The sequence below is a fragment of the Phialemonium atrogriseum genome (assembly GCF_030411735.1).
Source record: "Phialemonium atrogriseum strain 8032-3 unplaced genomic scaffold QBC33scaffold_20, whole genome shotgun sequence".
NCBI lineage: Eukaryota > Fungi > Ascomycota > Sordariomycetes > Cephalothecales > Cephalothecaceae > Phialemonium > Phialemonium atrogriseum.
In genome coordinates, this window is record NW_026848157.1 from 436,075 (window position 1) to 453,262 (window position 17,188).

The following is a 17,188-nucleotide window of genomic DNA, read 5'->3' on the forward strand; positions in this document are numbered from 1 at the left end:
CGGAATGAGGAGGTGTATCAAGGCTGGTGAGGATAGAAAGGGTACTCGGGACGGTCATTTCCTGTGGCAAAACAGGCTCCGGAGAGAGGCTACTGGCGCATTCGTGCCTCGGGCTCTCCAAATTTATCTCCAAATTTCGTTCGCGAGAATCTGCTTGGGGTAGCTGGGAGTCGATATGGGCGTCAGTTCCATGCGGGGAATGCCAATCTGCCGCCGGCGAGCCAGGACTGGCATGTGAAGGGCTGGCGTGTGGAGGGCTGGCGTGTGGAGGGCTGGCGTGTGGAGGGCTGGCAACCGTGATTTCGGTCGGCGAGGACGGGACATGGCGCTTGCTCGCCGGTCTTCTGCGGAGGCGCCAATTCTGGACGGAAACTGGCCATTCACATATCAAGCCGTTGCGTTCGCATCCTCGGCAGACCGGCCGCTGCTCCTCGCATTTCTTCTTCCTGGCTCGACATGTCAGACAACCAGTCCTGACCCGGGTGATCTTGGAGGTTCCGAAAGGCATGATGCTGCCTGCAAGAGGAGATGGACCGGCGATGCCGATTACTACCCTTGTCCCCAGTAATTATGAAGTGAAAGTGGGCGTGTTCGGAGCTCACGGGGGTGGGGATGAGGGCGGATTCTTGCTCGAAAGCTGGGTGTCAGTGAATACCAATCTCAACGCCGTTTCATTTCGATGGTTATAATTAATGGTTGAACAGAGCATGAGGAAGAAAAGGGAATATGGACGACCGGAGTTCACAACCGAAGCTGGGGCGGGGTACTCCGCACTAGAAGCTTGGTTCCAGTTCCCCGGTTCCCCAGAGTTCCCCAATGTTGGCAGTGTGGCCTCCATGTCAGGGGCTCAAAATGCGCCAATTTATTCCACTATACTAAAACCAGCTAGGTTTCTTAGCAAATGCAGGGAGGTCTAGACAACCACCGTGCCAATGCTTTTCCCCTATGTTCCACGCCCCTTTGTACTTTAACACTGAATAGCAGTGGAGCTATCTGTTTCCTCTTACCTCTGGTGCTCATCATGCCCGTCATTTCTGACTTGGCCGACTGACATCAGAGGGTTGACTCCGTTTCATTGAAGTAGGTTGTCTCGGAGATGCGCTTGTAGAAAAGGGCGAACGTTAAGAGAAATGAGCTTGCCATGGAGAAGAACTGGACAATGGTCTGAGTCCTGTCGATCAACAAATTGTCGTTAGTGCTGACGGGGCAGAGAAGAAGCATGAGGCTGGAAGAGTAGGAGTGAAGAGGGTGGAGGTGTCGTATAATCCTGGAACTTGCATATGTTATTGCACGATCTCTCCCTCGGATTTAAATACCAGACAGAGGCCGCTGATGAGCATCGCTATGGAGAAGCCCCCATAGCGGGCCAAGAGCCGTGGCTCATACGTGAAGGAGGAGAGGATCCATATGACAGCTATTTGGTTGGTGGTGTAAGTGATGTCGAAAAGTAACGTCATGGAGTGAAAGGCGCTAATGGGGCCGTCGATCTGGGCCACACAGGGCTTGTGTTAGTCCTTTGATATTGTAGACGACTCGGACAGGCAGAACAATTGCCTGGGCAGCGAGGATGACGATGAAGGCGACGGCGATGAAGGCAATCAGCCTGCGTGTCTGACGCCGGAACCGGAACTTCTCGTTGTCGAGGATACTGCCAGATATAAAAATCGGCGGAATGCGGACAACCCAACAGACGCGGCGCTGCGGGCAATTTCGTCGGGAGACTTGATGAAAACAACACTGGATGGCCGAAGCTTGCAGTTAGCAACAGTCTTGTATGCCCATTGTGTAGATGGAGATCAGTAGCTACTTACCATAGCACCATTGCCATAATGCTCCCGCTGAAGAAACCCACGATGGTGAAGAGAACATCGCTGGCTCTGATGGCAACTTTTATCGAGGACGGCTCCCTACTGCCCGCCCCGAGGAGTGGCATTGGGCTAATACCACGGTTTGCGCTTAGCCTTGATTCGGCGCAAGAGCGCGTGACGGCCAGGTAGATGCCCACAGTTAGGAAGAGGAATAACCCTGAGATGACCATTTGCATTCATGGGTTGCAAAGATTAGATATGTCTACTACTCGCGTGGGTTCATACCAACTTGGCCAGGCTGAGTTTGTCCCTGAAATTGGCCATGATTCTCGATTCGACGGAGGACAGGATACAACGAGTAGTGCTGTCCAAGATGTGAATACATAGCCCGGGACGATATTCACCACTCCAAGGAACAAAAATGAAGTCCTTATAGTAGGATTGCATGAGAAGAGCCCAACGGTTTCTTCCCATTTTGGCACCGAGAATCAACGTGCTTGTTGCGACTCGATAAGGCGGAGGTGATAGGGACGGAAACACAGACGAGTGGAGAAACTAGGACACATGCCACCGTTCAAAGTAACTTACAACATCAGAGCCGCCATGATGATATCCTTGTAAGCACATTGGCTTTAGGAACATGTGTCTTAGGACTAGTACGTAATAGGAGCGCGCGGTAAGAGCTAGAATTCCAATTCTTAGCGTTTATTGGACGAGAGACTGCGCGGTCCCCGCGGTCCGCCGTGATGGAGGCGCTAGAGTAATTAGTCTGCGAACTAGACACTGGCTTGCGAGACTAGTGAGAATATCATTCGGCTCTGCGTGACTCGCATTCACAGAACGCGGAGCAGAACATCTAACAATGCGGGGTTCAAATGGTAATCCCCGACTGGATGGGTTGGCAAGAGCAAGCAACAGCTGCGAGACTCGAAGTCGACGTCCCTTACAGTTACATACGTGCGGCATAATTACCCCGAAGGAGCTCGCCATTACCGACAAGCATGACCACTGAGCCCATAGCTAACTACCGGCAGGCTGAAGAGCTACAATGTGACCTTGGCTGCAAGGGGGTCGGTGTCAGTCAGCTGCTGGTAAGTCCACTGGTGTGTGTGATGCTGATGATCGCTCAATTGGCCAACCAACTGCCTAACTCACATATTCTTCGACAAAGCCCTCGAGCTTGCCAAGAAATTAGATAGCCCCCTGGAAAATGCCAGCAAGCCTGTTAGCCTTCAGATCCATGTTTTGGTTGGGGCGAAGGCAGGGGAGGACACACCAGTGGCGAAGATTCTCCGTGATCTTGGTTCAGTCTTTACATCAAGACTAACTATTTCTGGAGTAAATACCGGCCTGAGCAAGCTCCCTCATCTCTTCGAAAAGACAATAAACTACGTTTGGCAGCCCTGGCGTGACTGGATCGACTGCAACGGTAAGTATCTATTGTAGCTCGCAACCTTGACTCATTTGCCAACAATTGTCTTCAGATTATTCTATCTAAATAAATTATAAATAAGCAATCAGGAGTGAACACTGTGCACGTCGTGACAAGATAAGGAACCTACTGCATTTGCGAAGCCATATACCACCAAAAGGCATAAGGAGGTCCAATCTAGCCACCTGGCTCGCATCCTGACTGTAGCTTGCATCATAGGTTCTCCCCGGACGATACCGAGATCCATGAAGCTCCTCCTTTCATCAGCCCCATCTACCTTGATCATTCTCACGATTACATAGAGCTCTGTCTGTGCTAGTGCAGTAACCACAACTTTACATTGCTGCTGACATATTACCCGCGCCTATCGTCCGTTCCTGTGGTCCGCTCCTGTAGTCCGCTGCTGCGATTACGTTGTGCAATCCCCTGTCCAGGCGTTATCGAATTACAGCTCACGAGATTGGCTGTCACGTCACCGATCTGTCTTGGACCGGTCAGGCGGCGCCCCAACCGCGTAAACAGTCTGGGGAAGTCTGTACTCTGGCGATCTACTCCCTCGTATGGCGCCTACGGCACCACCCGGCTGGGGGAGGGGCGGGGTGGAGGATAGCGGCTTAACTCTGTCCTAGTGGCATTTCTCACTATTTGCTAGCGTATGTATTACGGGACGTCGGTGCGCGCGGTTCCACACTGATGGAACCACTGATAAATTGCAGATGCCCTCTTTGACTCTTTGCTCAATTAGGTTGCAAGATGAAATAGACCACCTACACACCGTCAAGGGCAACAGTCTCCCGCGCTCAACTTGAAAAATAACGTTTGTTCAACAGGCTCTCAATGCCAAATTGCTGTCCAAGTAAAAATCGTGAACGGACTGAGACACCATGGACGCCGCCGACCAACAGCTGTCGCAATTCGGTTACAAAAATGAACTCAAGAGGTCCCTGTCCATATGGACTGTCCTCAGCTTGTGAGTTGTTTCGATGGTATAGAAGCTCAAACTTGACATTGACCCACCGTCATTACCACAGATCAGTAGCCATCATGGGTGTCCCCTTCGGCTTGTCGACAACGTTCTATATCACCCTCGTCAACGGGCAATCGGTGACAGTGATATGGGGCTGGGTATTCATGACCACCATCTCGGTCTGCATCGCCGCATCCATGGCCGAGATATGCGCCGTCTACCCGACAGCAGGCGGCCCCTACTTCTGGTCCGCGATGCTGTCAAAACCCAAGTACGCGCCAATTGCCTCGTGGATCACGGGGTGGCTGAACCTGGTGGGCAACTGGCTGGTCACAACCAGCATCAACTTTTCAGGCGGCCAGATCGTTCTCTCGGCCGTCACACTCTGGCACCCCGACTACGTACCCACGGCATGGCAGACTGTCATCGCCTTCTGGGCTTTCACTTTCGTGCCGTCGGCCGTCAACATCTTTGGCACGAGGTATCTGAGCCTTATCAACATGACCTGCGTGGTCTGGACCTCCGCCTCCATCGTCATCTTCATGGTCGTGCTGCTAGCCACCGCCGAGGACCGTCACAGCGCCAAGTTCGTCTTTACCCACTATGACACCTCAGCCAGCGGCTGGCCTTCCGGCTGGTCCTTCTTCGTCGGCCTCCTGCAAGGCGCCTACGTGATGCTCGGCTACGGGCTCATCTCATCACTCTGCGAGGAGGTCCACAACCCACACATCGAAGTCCCACGCGCAATGGTCATCTCGGTCCTCTTCGCCGGCCTCCTAGGCGCCGCCTTCCTCATCCCCATCCTCTTCACGCTCCCCAACGTCGACCTGCTCCTCGGCGTCGCCAGCGGCCAGCCCATCGCCCTCCTCTTCCACACCGTCACGCGCTCCGCGCCGGGCGCGTTCTGCCTGCTGATCCTGATCATCGGCATCTTCCTCTTCGCCAGCATCGGCTCCGTCACCGTGTCTAGCCGCTACACCTACGCGTTTGCCCGCGACGGCGCTATCCCCGGTCACAAGCTATGGGCACGCATTAGTCCGCGCTTCGGGCTGCCGCTGAATGCCATCCTGCTCAGCACCGCGGTCAACTTCTGCTTGGGGCCCATCTACTTTGGGTCGACGGCTGCGTTCAACTCGTTCACTGGCACTGCTACCATCTGCTTGTCGACCTCGTATGGGGTTCCGGTCCTGGTTTCGTTGCTAAGGGGTCGGAGGGGGGTGCGGAACTCGCCGTTCTCGCTGCGTCCGTTTGGTTTTGTTATCAACCTCGTGTCGGTCACTTGGGTCGGGTTTGCGATTGTGCTGTTTTGTATGCCCGTCGGCCTGCCGGTTACAGCGACGACGATGAACTACACCAGCGTTGTGTTTACGGGCTTTGCCGTTGTTAGTGTTGTGTGGTACTTGGTGTATGGTCGGAAGCATTTCTCGGGGCCGATTGCGCTGGTTATTAATGCCCAGGCCGACGAGGCCGAGGAGACGGACAAGGGAGTGGGAATCCTGCCTACCAAGGACCAGTATGAAGCTCGGATCTGATTTGTTAAATTTCATACTGAGATTTTTGTGTACCTGTCGTGTTTAAGAGAGGCATGCAGTGATCCTTACCGTGCCTAATTGCAGAGGCGCTTTCACGGACTTCCTCCATGCTCCATCTCCACCGCTAGCAGGGCTGCCATCCCGCCATCGTCGGGCCTGCACCACTGCTTGTCCTCGATCTTGTCCTCGTCCTCGTCCTCGTCCTCTTTCTCCCAGCCTTCGACCTGGTCGTCGGTGGGAAATTTGTTCTTGCTAGGACTAACGCCCCGACTACGTGGGAAAGCCTCGAAAAGCGAGGTCTTGGCCCGGATCTGGGGCCGCGCATTGCCTAGCTGGTGTAGGTACATGTGTCGGGATCGAGAAGCAACACAGCGTACTCTTGCATGCCTCCAAAGAAAGGGAACATCTCCTCGGTGAAGAGCGTCCATGCAACGCTGGCGAGGAGCTGCTCTACCGAGACGCCACTGAGGGCGTGGAAGGGGCGGGTATGGTACGACTCCGTCAGCTGTAGCGAGCGGGCGGCAGTAAGAGTGCATGGCGAGACGAGAGGCGGCGGCGGTGGCGCCGTCGCCGTCTTCTTCATCACCATCATCATCGAGGGTGCGACGGCAACCGGGATGCGCAGGGCGGACCACGGATAGGACAGGCTGTTGTGAGTCGTCGTCATAGTCAATGCCCTGGACACTGCCACCGCAAACGACACTGAGCCGGAGATGCTTGGGACAGAGGTGTTGGGGCCTCGACGTTGTTGTTTTGGACAGCGGGTCAAGCCGTTGTCGGTGCGGGGATGGCCCCCCCCCTTTTCGCTTCCCTGCTTCGAGCCTGTTCGCGTGCAGAGCATTGGTCGATGCAACAGACCTCTGCTTCTGAAACAGATCTCCATTCGCCCCTTGTTTTATCCTCAACATCTTCAACTGTTAATGAGTTTGCGCCTTCCATCAATTTTGCATGCTTCATCGCATGGTAGCTTGATAGTATGCAACAGTCGCAACCATCGATTCTTGGAGGTACCAAGCTCGGTGACTCGGTATTTTCAAGAGAGTGGAATGCACAGGATCGCCAAACACATGTCTTTCTGGGAGATATTTTTCTTCATCATTGGCATCGCAATTGCATCCGCTCAGAGTACGCGCCCCGGACAGAATGTCTACAGATTCCCCAATGCGCGGGTCCTCGCAACCCAACAAGAAGTCGCAGACTATGGTCATCCATTACGCGTAGTGGTGGATGATGGCGAGCAGAGGGCTATCAAATACGTCTTTCTCGATTCCAAGTTGTTGCAAGCGGGCTATCCTACTGGTTCTGAGCAGGTCCCATTTGATCTGCCACACCTTCCACCAGGCGATTGGAACGAAGCCCACATTCACCTGGACAGACACACCAGGACACCCAGCATCACCAATACGACCAGAACAAGTCAACTAGGGATAATGCACAATTGGCATCCTCGAAAGATTGACTATCTTGAGTTTGTCAACGTTGAGACGCTTCAGCAGGATCGTATGCAAGTCGTTGCACATCCCGACTTCGACGCACCCATCCTGATCAAGATTGCAAGTTTCCCGTGGGAGATTCCGTCTCTGGAGCAAGAGGTTTCAGTGTACCGGCTCCTTCATGGCTCGGGGGTCGCGCCGGAATTCCTTGGCCACGTTACCGAGGGCGGGCGAACCATCGGGTTCATCACCGAGTATATACGAGAGATGTCGTCGATAAGGGCCAGAAGCATGCAAGGTTGCCTGATCGCTCTTCGCAGTCTTCATCAAAGAGGGATCGCGCACGGGGATGCTCATGAAGGGAACTGTTTGATACGCGAGGATGGCTCATCCGTTCTTATTGATTTTGAGCTATCTGTGGAAACCTGGCTGCCCGAAGAATTCGAGAGAGATTTGGACATTATGGGTCGCTGCATCCAGGCCATCTCCGAGCCTTCGTGATGGTGGAACATTTGGGAAGGAGCGTTACGCAATATGGCGAGTAATTATTAGACTTGGGTTTCACAGACCAACTATGAGAAATGCCTTCTGGATCTTCCCAGTTTTTAAACCTACTGTGGCGGGCGGATGACGGACTGCACTGCTCGCCACTATCTAGCTTTTCAATCACGATACCTGGTTCAAAGTACCGTGTGAAGTTCTCGGTCACAATCACAGGCGCTGGAGGTACGTCACTCCACTACCGCCATCCGCCGCACAGACCTTTAGGGGCAGCGCGCCAGCCAGCTGAAAAACCCCGGCTGCTTCATTCCTTTCTGAAACTATGCATGTTTCTCCCACTTCCGTTTGCCGCTCCCAATGTTCAGGAGCGCGACGCGAGGCCGAGGGCTCGGCACGCTGAGGCCGAGTTCAGCTTTAAGGGTGTGTGGGCGACGCGTAATTGTTTGCTACTGGTGACGTTTCTTGGTCGTCTCGTGTGCCCTCCACTTCCGCGTTGCGTTTGCCACCATGCTGAAAGCTCAGTGGCCTGCCTTGGTCCTGGTAGGTCGACAATGAGCTCTGCCTCGACACCACGTTGACCACCAACGTGAGACTTCACAATCGCTGGAATAATCTTTGTTGATGACTTTTTCCGCCCACTTGGGCGGTCGCCCGAGATGGACGGTGTTTGGAGCCCGCGACCAAATCTGTGACTGAGGAGGAGGCAGTGAATCTGACTTTGGTTGAGGTCATCTCGCTAGGAAAAGTACCCCGCCCCCGCAGCCACAACCCCCTGGCTGGAAATGTTACTGAAAAAGTCTCATATGTCGATCCGTCGTGCTGCCTCAATGTTACGCAAATGGTTCTCCTCGGCAAGCGTTACCGACTGCCGCCAGTAGGGAACGTTTGATCTGATAGTCGGTTACCATCGTCTAAAGAATATTGCAGAACCTGGTGGCGCTAGATCGGATGAAATGTGGTTCAGGGCGCCGATCAAACGCCAGAGAGGTCGTCCCACCTTTAACATGCGACAGCTCGGCAACGGGTGTTGGAAGATCATCAAGAGATCCAAGTCAGATCGAGATGGGCTGGCCTCTGGGGAAATATAGAAGGAGCGCCAAGCCCGGATCCAAGAGAAGATTGAACACCATCTGCACATCACTTCACTCCTCCTTTCTATTCTCCTGCCAGTCTGCGACAGCATACGACCCGGCGTCGTTCGTTATTTGTACTTGTTTCAGTGTAATATCACTCGCTTCGATTTATTCGTTCATTCATACCAACCGCCAATATGGTTCGCATCACCTTCGCTGCTGCTCTGGCTTGTAAGGCTGCCGTCCACCCGCAATGGGGAATTATATTGGTCAGGCTCGTGTTAACTCATTGCTCTTTAGTCGCCGTCTCCGTCATGGCCCTTACTCCCAACGCTGCCGGTGCCAAGGATGTCGGTAACGGCAAAGGCCAGCAGTTCACCACTGGCGGATGCGTCGCGGATGCCGACTGCCGAAGCGCCTGCTGCGCTGAGATCGGCGGGGCTGGTCTCGGCATATGCTCTGCCGTAGGGGCTCAACGCCAGAATGGCAAGCTCGGATGTGGTTTCGTTGATCCCAACGCTGCTGTAAGAATTGTCTCGCGTTCGGTCCCTTTACAACGTTGCTAACGAGATTCTAGCAAAACATCGCGGCTGCCAACGCCCAGGTTAAGAAGCAAGGTTTCTAGGTGGACGACTTCGCGAAATCGTTCAAGTTATCCATGTGGTCATAAGGAGGAAGATGGGAAGCTCCAGGATCGCTAGGCACCTGTCGAACAGTTGGTGCGGGAAGCGTCCAGATGGAGCGTGGCTCCCTGTTATCCCCGGCTGCGGCCTGGGGGACAGCTGCCACATAGCTTAGCTTAGAGAAATCAACTGCTATTGCTTCACCATCGATTGCTCTTGACCACCCCCTACACAGACCGAACATCACCTCCGCACCGGCTCGCTCACGAACAGGGAAACTGTCGGAGCTTGGATTTAAATCTCACAATATGCTGTACTTGTCTTGGTATCAAAGAGCGGCTTATGTCCTGTCCTGCATTTGCTTGATACCTTGTGCTAACTTCCACATCCAAGTAAAGTCCACGTTGTCAAGCTAAAGCAAAGCCACTAAACCCATTCTTCATGCTCTCTGCCAGTAACCTTCTATACTCTGGTATGCCGCCGGGGAAGTTCAGCGCCTCACGTGGCTTTCCCTCAACATTCGCACCCATGTAGTACGAGTTGGCCAGCGGATACAATGTTTGGTTCGTGAGATCGTTGACCAGCTTCCGCCATCCCCCTTCGGCCTCCGCGGTAGGCTCCATGCGCCGGATGCCCTGCTCACGATGTCTGACAATCGTGTCGACGATCCAGTCGCCTTGAATCTCGACGCACGTCGGCCCGTTGGAGAAGGCGGTCGGCCCCTGGGGTCCGTACGTGAAGAACATGTTGGGAAAGCCGCTCGTCATGATCCCCAGGTGCGTCCAGGTGCCCGACGCCCACTTGTCGCTCAAAGACTGACCGGCACCGTTTCGGATGTCGATGTCCTTGAGCCCGCCCGTAATGGCGTCAAACCCCGTAGCCAGGGCTAGAATGTCCAGCTTGTGTAGTTTGCCGTCGGCCGTAACCACGCCCTCTTCGGTAACCCGCTCGACGGGGGACTTTGCGAGATCGGCGACGTTGACGTTGGGCTGGTTGACGGCGTCGTAGTAGTTGATGAAAAGACCGGGCCGCTTGGTTCCGAAGGGATGACGCGGCTCGAGCGGCGCCACGATGTCGCGCTTCTCGGGGTCGGTGATCATGGCGCGGACCTTGCGCGCCCAGAAGTCGTAGGTTTCCCGGTTGGCCTTTAGGTCCGTGAGCACGTCGCGGTACGAGCCAACCCAGAGCAGGAAGCCGCCCCTTGACCATTTGTCCTCGAGGAATGCCTCGCGCTCCTCCGGGGTGTGGTCAAAGGTGCCAATGTCGTGAGCGTTGAAGTCGTAGCCTCCCTTGCTCTCCAGCCTGCTCTGGTATATCGCCGGGTAGTCGTCTTTGGCACTCCTCTGGACCTCCTCCGTGAGCTTGACTTGATGCAGCGGGAGAGCCACGATCGGTGTTCGCTGGAACACAGTCAGCTCTCCAGCATCTGCAGCCATGGCTGACACCATTTGCAGGCCCGTGCTGCCTGTGCCGACAACGCCAACCCTCTTTCCACGGAAGTCGACGCCATTCTCGCCGGGCCAGAAGCTAGAATGGTGGATTTCGCCCTTGAAGGTGTCGAGGCCGGGCCATTTGGGGAAGTATCTCTTGGCCGCGAAGCCGACAGAGGGTATGAACCAGGTGGCTCGGTATGGGATGTCGTTGCCCTCGGTCTCGATCGACCAGCGGCAGTCTGCGTCGCTGAAGGTGGCGCCGACTACCTTGGTATTGTAGATGGTGTCTTTGCTCAGATCAAGCACCTTGTCGACGTGCTCAAAGTAGCGCACCAGCTCGCCGGCGGCCGGGAACTTTTCAGTCCAGTTCCACGTCTTCCAGACCTCGGGGATGGAGTATTCGTATAGCGGAACGTGGGTGTCGACCCGGGCGCCAGGGTAACAGTTCCACCGCCATACACCGCCGAGACCCGCCGCTGATTCGATCAGGAGGACCTTAAAACCTCTTTTGCGTAGTTTGTACAAGAGGTAGCAACCAGAGAAGCCACCGCCGATCACCACGACATCAAAGTCGGTGGCGTGTCCGTTAGCCGTCACCGGTGCGGCCGGCAAAGCTTGACCTTCTTGGCCGTGACCGATATCGACGCGCATGATTCCAGGAACCGTTCAGTTCTTCGTGGGAGTGGGTATGAAGGAGGAGACACAGCAATGAGATATGGGAAGCAACGGGTATGGACGACAAGTAGGCTACAGGGGCAGTAGTGAATGATTAAGGTCGACCATGTTCTTCGCAAAAGCCCCTTTCTCTCATACTAGACATGATATATATTTCGGGTAGGAATAGAGTCTGGTCGGCCACTCTAACTCGACGAGTATTGCCGCGCGCAAATTGGTTTGCTTTAGCATGGTAATATGGCGCGGTAACCAGCATACAGCAGCGTCCCACGCCGTGTCCACAAGAAAGTCCAGTCGAAGTCCAGAATTCCCGGCATCGGATGCCAAGACCAGCTCGGTCGAGGTCGCCCCAAACGGACGGGTGGACGGGCGGACAGGCGGATAGACCTGTGCCGACAAGTTGGGGTTTGTCAGGCAGAAGGGTCTGGGTCCTGGGAGAAGGGATCCGCCAAGTCAGTTCTGTTTGCCCAGACCGTGTGGCGAAGCGCTCTATGAGCGCGGGTAGTATTGAATGGCATCGATGCGCGCCAATTAGCCACTAGATGCATCATGCTGGTCGCCAACTGACTACATTCGTACTCCTAATTAGCGCAGCGCGGTCCGCGCGGTCTTCACGGTCCTCCCCCAGGCCTCACAAGGATTCCCCAGACTCCTGTCTCAACCCCGCAGCACACTAATCCATAATTAGTAACTGTGAATGGAATGATGGGTTGCCTAACAAGAATCCACAGCATGCAAGCAGCCAAACGGTACGTAAGGAGGAGTTAGATCTCCTGTCCGCGGTAAAGCGCGCGACATCAGGAGGTGTCACGTCGCTTTGTTCACATCGACCCAAAATCCCTCGCCCCCTCTTGCAACGAATTAAAATTAAATAAAAGGAAATCACGCCGAGAGTTCCTGTCTGCCTGTGGATTGGCAACACCTCTCGTTAGCACACCAGCATCGCTTCTTTCCCCTCTGCTATCATCATTCAACGTACCGTCACCATGGCGCAATCAGTCAAAGGCAAGACAGCCATCGTCACTGGCGCTGGCAGCGGCATCAACCTCTCGTTTGCGACAATGCTCTTGGCAAAGGGATGTAACGTCGTCATTGCCGACCTTGCTCTAAGACCGGAGGCCCGGGAGGTAGTCGATGCCCACTCGCTGCCTTCTGAGAGCCGCGGCCGAGCCGTCTTCCAGAAAACCGACGTGAGAGACTGGTCACAGCTGGAGCGCATGTTCCAGACGGCGGAACGGGAGTTTGGTTCTGTCGATATCGTGTGTCCCGGCGCGGGCGTCTATGAGCCAGTAAGTACATTGCGGAGAGGCGTGTGTTTGCCAACCTGGGGACGGACGAAGCGGGAAAGGGGAGGCGGGGGGTTCCGAGGGAGATGACGCACGAAACAGAACATGACGAAGAAGACCAAACTGACTGGACCATGTTGTCCTCTTTTGCAGCCATTTAGCAACTTCTGGAATCCTCCAGGAACTCCCCAGAGCCGCGACGCCCTCGACGGAAACCGTTATGCCCTCCTTGACATCAATGTTGTCCACCCTATCCGCACCAGCCAACTCGCAATCGCCAGATTCCTCAACGATGCCAACTCCCCAAGCCCGAAGTCGCTCATCCTGATCTCGAGCACCAGCGCCCAGGACACCAGCATAGCAACGCCACTATACGACGCCTCCAAGCACGCCATCACGGGCTTCGTGCGAGCGCTGCGGGACATCGAGGGAGCAGCGCGGATCCGCGTGGCTGCCGTGGCGCCAGGGATCATCAAGACGCCAATCTACACCGACAACCCGGAGAAGTTGGCCATGATCGACGACCTGAATGACGTCTGGGTCGAGCCTGAGGAGGTTGCCGAGGTCATGATTGCCCTGATTGAGCGGGATGCCATGAGCTCCACTATCGGTGAATACGCGCCTGACAGGCTAGACATCCCCATCGAGAGCGGGCTCATTGTCGAGGTCACCAAGGGCCGGGCACGGCCTGTAACCGCCTACCATGACCCTGGGCCGTCTGGGCCTGGTGCTATAGCTTCTAACATGGCTGCTGCGGAGGGTGCTGTGAAAGGGCTGTTGAAGAAGGGTTGGGGTATGGTTTGATGTCAAGGACGAAGAACAGGCGGCAGGGGAAAATAGGGCTGGAAATCCTACAAGATGGCAACGGCTTAGGATATATCTACCAACCGAAGGATTTGGGTGTATCTTAGGCCAGAACATTTCAACAAGTTAATCTTGACGCATGTGGTAATAGACCGTTGTCGTTGAATCTTCTCACTCTGCTTGTCTGACAATCTCTTCTGTCTCTTCCTGTCCAAGATGGGGCCGGCTTCCGAGGGTGCCACTAATCGGAATCTCCAATTACCCCTTGCGGCCATCTATTGATTATAGCTGCTAGCGCCATCGCATTGCAGGCAATAAGCCTCTCATGGACTAACCTGCCGATAGCGTGGAAAGTACCAGACACAGCGATCCCAGCCGGGTCGTTACCCTTGCCGACTTTCCTCTGAGCCAATTTGCTCGATTATGGTAGTTGGCTGAGTATGGTGGCCTTGCCATTGCTAAAACAGTTCAAAGATTAATAACTTCAAATTCAAATGGAAAATCAAGTGTAAAGCAAGTGGAAGGAAGCCGGTCCTCCGGCTTCCGGATCGCCGCACACATTTACCCGGCCCTCCGAAGCGCCGTGCTACCTCAGCTCTAGGCACATCTCTTGCCCCTAAATAAACAACGCTTACTTGATGAACACGCTTACAGTTGATACTTCAGTTGCTCCCGAATAAATCTAGCCACGTCCAAGCGACCTTTTGCTAGTATCTTCAACTGTCTCAGCAAAAAATGGCTGCTATTCCAGCAAAGCAGACGGCAGTCTGGGTTGATAATCCCAGCAAAGATGCCAATATCTACCTTAGAGACGACGTGCCAGTCCCGATCCCAGGAGACGATGACGTGCTCGTCAAGATGGAGTGTAGCGGCCTTTGGTAAGTCTGTCTTCAACCTGTGTTTTCCGACTTTAGCTTTCCGCGGGATGCCCGAACTGAGACATCCAAAGCCACTCGGACATATACAACATGGCCGGCTCCCACCCGATGGACGTCCACATCCCCGGACACGAGGGAGTCGGCACCGTAGTCCAGCTCGGGAGACGAGTGGCGCAGACCGGCCTGCTGAGCCTGGGCCGGCGCGTGGGCATCAAGTGGATCCACGAGACGTGCGGAGCCTGCGAGATCTGCGAGCGCGACGAGACCTCGTGTCCGGACCAGCATAACTCGGGCCGCGACAGGCCCGGCACGCTTCAGCAGTTTGTCTGCGTCCCGGCTAGGCATGCCTCGCCCATCCCGGATGGGATCAGAAGTGAGATGGCGGCGCCACTTCTCTGCGGTGAGTCTGAGTGAGATAAGCAAAGGAGGAGGAGTATTACACTAATCACTGTCTCGGGTGTCTGGTCTTAATAGCCGGTTTGACTATGTACTCGGCCATCGGGAAATCTCAGACGCGAAAAGGCGACTGGATCGTCATTCAGGGCGCGGGCGGGGGGTTGGGGCATCTGTACGTAACCCAGTCTCGTCCCACTTAAAAGAGATCAGAGGCTAACCTGTGATGCAGCGGTATTCAGATCGCGGCCCGACGAGGTCTAAGGGTCATTGCAATTGACGGGTGGGACCTCCGAACTTGGATAAGATCGATTAGTTTGAGAATAAACGCTGACAATCAGCCTAGAGAGGACAAACGGCAACTCTGTCAAACCATGGGGGCATCGGCATTCTTCGATTTTTGCGACCCGGAGCTGAATGACAAGGTCCGTTCCCTTACGTCTTCGTTTGGTGCGCACGCGGTGGTGTGCTGCGCAGGGTCAGAGGCGGGCTATAACCAGGCCATCGAATTGTTGAGAGGAGGGGGTACGCTGGTCTGTGTTGGACTGCCGTCCAATAGGGGCTATCATCTGCCTATTGGCCCCATGGACATGGTTGTTCGTGGGTTGACCATCATCGGCTCGGCAGTGGGCACAGAAGACGAGATGCAGGAGCTGTTAGAACTGGCGAGGAAGGGAGAAGTGGTAGCCCAGGTAGACGTCTTGCCGCTGGCACGCTTCAAAGAGGCCATCGAGGAAGTTAAGGCATCCAAGACAGCCGGGAGGATTGTCCTGCAGATGCCTGGATATGAGGAATAATTATTTAGTGGGAATTTCGCATGCTTTTACTGAGTAATTTAAAGGGGCATGGTGAACACCAAGAACACTCTTTCTTCACCCGGCCGTAGTCTGAGCCAACTAATTAAAACATCTCTAGATAATACAGAGTGCGTTTGCAAGACTTGCCACACCACCGGGCAAGTTCATCGGTGCACTCATGAACAGGAACGAGTACTTCCCGGTCTGCTTGCATGTTTCCGACAAATGCTCCAGATCCAGCATCTCACCGATCATGACACCCCAGCAGGGGAGCAGGTACTCGTGCAGAATAGGCTTCGACCGCGGCGGCCACTCCTCAAACCCCGGCTGGTCGCCCCCGACGACGGCAAAGTACTGGTCATGTAGCCACGCCTTCATCTCGTCCGAGGGATCCACCCCGATGCTCGTCGGGTGCTCGTCTGCCACTTTGGCCAGCTCGTCCTCCAGCCCCGCAGCCAGGCAGTCGTTGTACTTCCGCATCCACCCGCTGCGGATCAGAAGAATGTCACCCCTCTGGAACTCGACTCCCTCCCACGCCGCCACGGCCAGCAGCTGGTCGAGCGAGATGCCACGCGTCTCGAACGGGTCGCACTCCATCCCGCCGCCGACCTCGTCGCACCACCGCGCAAAGTCCAGGAGCACCCCGCGCCCGACGATGCCGCGCCTGCTGCACGCCTGCATCCCGCACCGCGTGCTCGGCTCCCCGCTCCCGGCCTGTCCACCTCCACCTCCACCTCCGACGATCTCCTCCTGTCTCAGGTTATTGTAGAAAAACCCGCTAGTCTGGTGCGCCACATGTCGGAACCCGTCGATCTGCGAGCCCGACTGCGTATTCATGTGCAAGATCTCGTCGTTGACAAGAAGGCCAGGCAGAGTCTTGATCCGCACCTCGCACGCCGGCCTGCCGAAGCCCGGCCTCCGCGGCAGCGTCACGTCCCAGTTGAGCGAACACACCAGTCCGTGCCGCGCCTCCGCTGCCACCACAGACTGGACGTGCTCCGGCGTGAGGAGGTTCAGGCGGCCGATCTTTTCGCGACATGTGACTGCCGTCAGCTGCGGTTGAGCCCCGGGACCAGGCTATCTTGCCTGGATGGTGTGGGTGGGTGGGTGTTATATCCCCGAACTAACCTCATCGTCTGGTCCCCAAATCCATGCTGCTTCCTTGGGCACACCCTCGGGCTTTGCGGTGGCCACGATTTCCTCAAGGGTGGGTAGGAACTCGCCTCCCTTGGTGGGATTTTCGTACCGCGTCGGCATTGTGTATGGCAATTTTCCTACGTTTGCTCTGCTTTGGTTGTTGGTTTGGCACTTTTTTGCTCCGGCCTCCCCTTTTATTTTCATGTTTCCTTAGGCGCTTTATTAAGTTAGTTGCCATTATCATGACACCTAGCGTACTGCATGCGGGCGGGCCTCCGGTCCTTGCTCGGAGCATGTTAGTGCGTGAGCCAAATTAGCGGCACAATCCACGGTAATAACTTACGGCTGTTTTGAGCAACCCTGTCTCACAATGTCTCAAGTGGTCTCGGCGCAGCGGGGAAAATGAGTTGCGATTA

At 55.1% G+C, this 17,188-nt stretch overlaps 9 protein-coding genes across 9 annotated transcripts; 5 read left to right on the forward strand and 4 right to left on the reverse strand.

Annotated features, from left to right (window-relative positions):
• Positions 1 to 1,283: 1,283 nt before the first annotated feature.
• Positions 1,284 to 1,933, reverse strand: QBC33DRAFT_561104 (uncharacterized protein; the record flags this gene model as incomplete). The annotated part of the gene is made up of 4 exons (XM_060430107.1): positions 1,284 to 1,487; positions 1,549 to 1,648; positions 1,693 to 1,737; positions 1,812 to 1,933. The coding sequence occupies 4 exons, from the start codon at positions 1,931 to 1,933 to the stop codon at positions 1,284 to 1,286; spliced, it is 471 nt and encodes a 156-aa protein (XP_060281495.1).
• Positions 1,934 to 4,121: 2,188 nt separating this feature from the next.
• On the forward strand, positions 4,122 to 5,882 carry QBC33DRAFT_593395 (amino acid/polyamine transporter I; the record flags this gene model as incomplete). The annotated part of the gene is made up of 2 exons (XM_060431726.1): positions 4,122 to 4,210; positions 4,272 to 5,882. 2 exons carry the CDS (start codon positions 4,125 to 4,127, stop codon positions 5,737 to 5,739), a joined length of 1,554 nt encoding a protein of 517 aa, XP_060281496.1. The 3' UTR covers positions 5,740 to 5,882.
• Positions 5,486 to 6,406, reverse strand: QBC33DRAFT_593400 (uncharacterized protein; the record flags this gene model as incomplete). The annotated part of the gene is made up of 2 exons (XM_060431727.1): positions 5,486 to 6,071; positions 6,110 to 6,406. The coding sequence occupies 2 exons, from the start codon at positions 6,404 to 6,406 to the stop codon at positions 5,832 to 5,834; spliced, it is 537 nt and encodes a 178-aa protein (XP_060281497.1). The 3' UTR covers positions 5,486 to 5,831.
• Positions 6,407 to 6,806: 400 nt separating this feature from the next.
• On the forward strand, positions 6,807 to 7,673 carry QBC33DRAFT_561107 (uncharacterized protein; the record flags this gene model as incomplete). Its single annotated transcript, XM_060430108.1, has 1 exon — positions 6,807 to 7,673. The coding sequence occupies one exon, from the start codon at positions 6,807 to 6,809 to the stop codon at positions 7,671 to 7,673; it is 867 nt and encodes a 288-aa protein (XP_060281498.1).
• A 1,270-nt stretch (positions 7,674 to 8,943) lies between these two features.
• QBC33DRAFT_517048 (uncharacterized protein) lies at positions 8,944 to 9,371 on the forward strand (the record flags this gene model as incomplete). The annotated part of the gene is made up of 3 exons (XM_060426170.1): positions 8,944 to 8,977; positions 9,047 to 9,270; positions 9,324 to 9,371. 3 exons carry the CDS (start codon positions 8,944 to 8,946, stop codon positions 9,369 to 9,371), a joined length of 306 nt encoding a protein of 101 aa, XP_060281499.1.
• A 405-nt stretch (positions 9,372 to 9,776) lies between these two features.
• QBC33DRAFT_593410 (uncharacterized protein) lies at positions 9,777 to 11,453 on the reverse strand (the record flags this gene model as incomplete). Its single annotated transcript, XM_060431728.1, has 1 exon — positions 9,777 to 11,453. One exon carries the CDS (start codon positions 11,451 to 11,453, stop codon positions 9,777 to 9,779), a length of 1,677 nt encoding a protein of 558 aa, XP_060281500.1.
• Positions 11,454 to 12,463: 1,010 nt separating this feature from the next.
• Positions 12,464 to 13,567, forward strand: QBC33DRAFT_571838 (uncharacterized protein; the record flags this gene model as incomplete). The annotated part of the gene is made up of 2 exons (XM_060430626.1): positions 12,464 to 12,766; positions 12,917 to 13,567. 2 exons carry the CDS (start codon positions 12,464 to 12,466, stop codon positions 13,565 to 13,567), a joined length of 954 nt encoding a protein of 317 aa, XP_060281501.1.
• Positions 13,568 to 14,302: 735 nt separating this feature from the next.
• QBC33DRAFT_593413 (uncharacterized protein) lies at positions 14,303 to 15,635 on the forward strand (the record flags this gene model as incomplete). The annotated part of the gene is made up of 5 exons (XM_060431729.1): positions 14,303 to 14,445; positions 14,517 to 14,845; positions 14,920 to 15,013; positions 15,071 to 15,121; positions 15,185 to 15,635. The coding sequence occupies 5 exons, from the start codon at positions 14,303 to 14,305 to the stop codon at positions 15,633 to 15,635; spliced, it is 1,068 nt and encodes a 355-aa protein (XP_060281502.1).
• Positions 15,636 to 15,642: 7 nt separating this feature from the next.
• Positions 15,643 to 17,059, reverse strand: QBC33DRAFT_545080 (uncharacterized protein). Its single transcript, XM_060428528.1, has 2 exons — positions 16,764 to 17,059; positions 15,643 to 16,661 (listed from the first exon to the last, which is right to left on the reverse strand). The coding sequence occupies exons 1-2, from the start codon at positions 16,974 to 16,976 to the stop codon at positions 15,750 to 15,752; spliced, it is 1,125 nt and encodes a 374-aa protein (XP_060281503.1). The 5' UTR covers positions 16,977 to 17,059; the 3' UTR covers positions 15,643 to 15,749.
• Positions 17,060 to 17,188: the final 129 nt, after the last annotated feature.

Bases quoted from the DNA above. Each gene is read 5' to 3' on its own strand.
- QBC33DRAFT_545080 (XM_060428528.1), bottom strand. From the start codon at position 16,976: ATGAAAATAAAAGGGGAGGCCGGAGCAAAAAAGTGCCAAACCAACAAC. The intron at 16,662-16,763 runs GTTAGTTCGGGG...TGTCGCGAAAAG, and splicing joins TTTGGGGACCAGACGATGAG to ATCGGCCGCCTGAACCTCCT.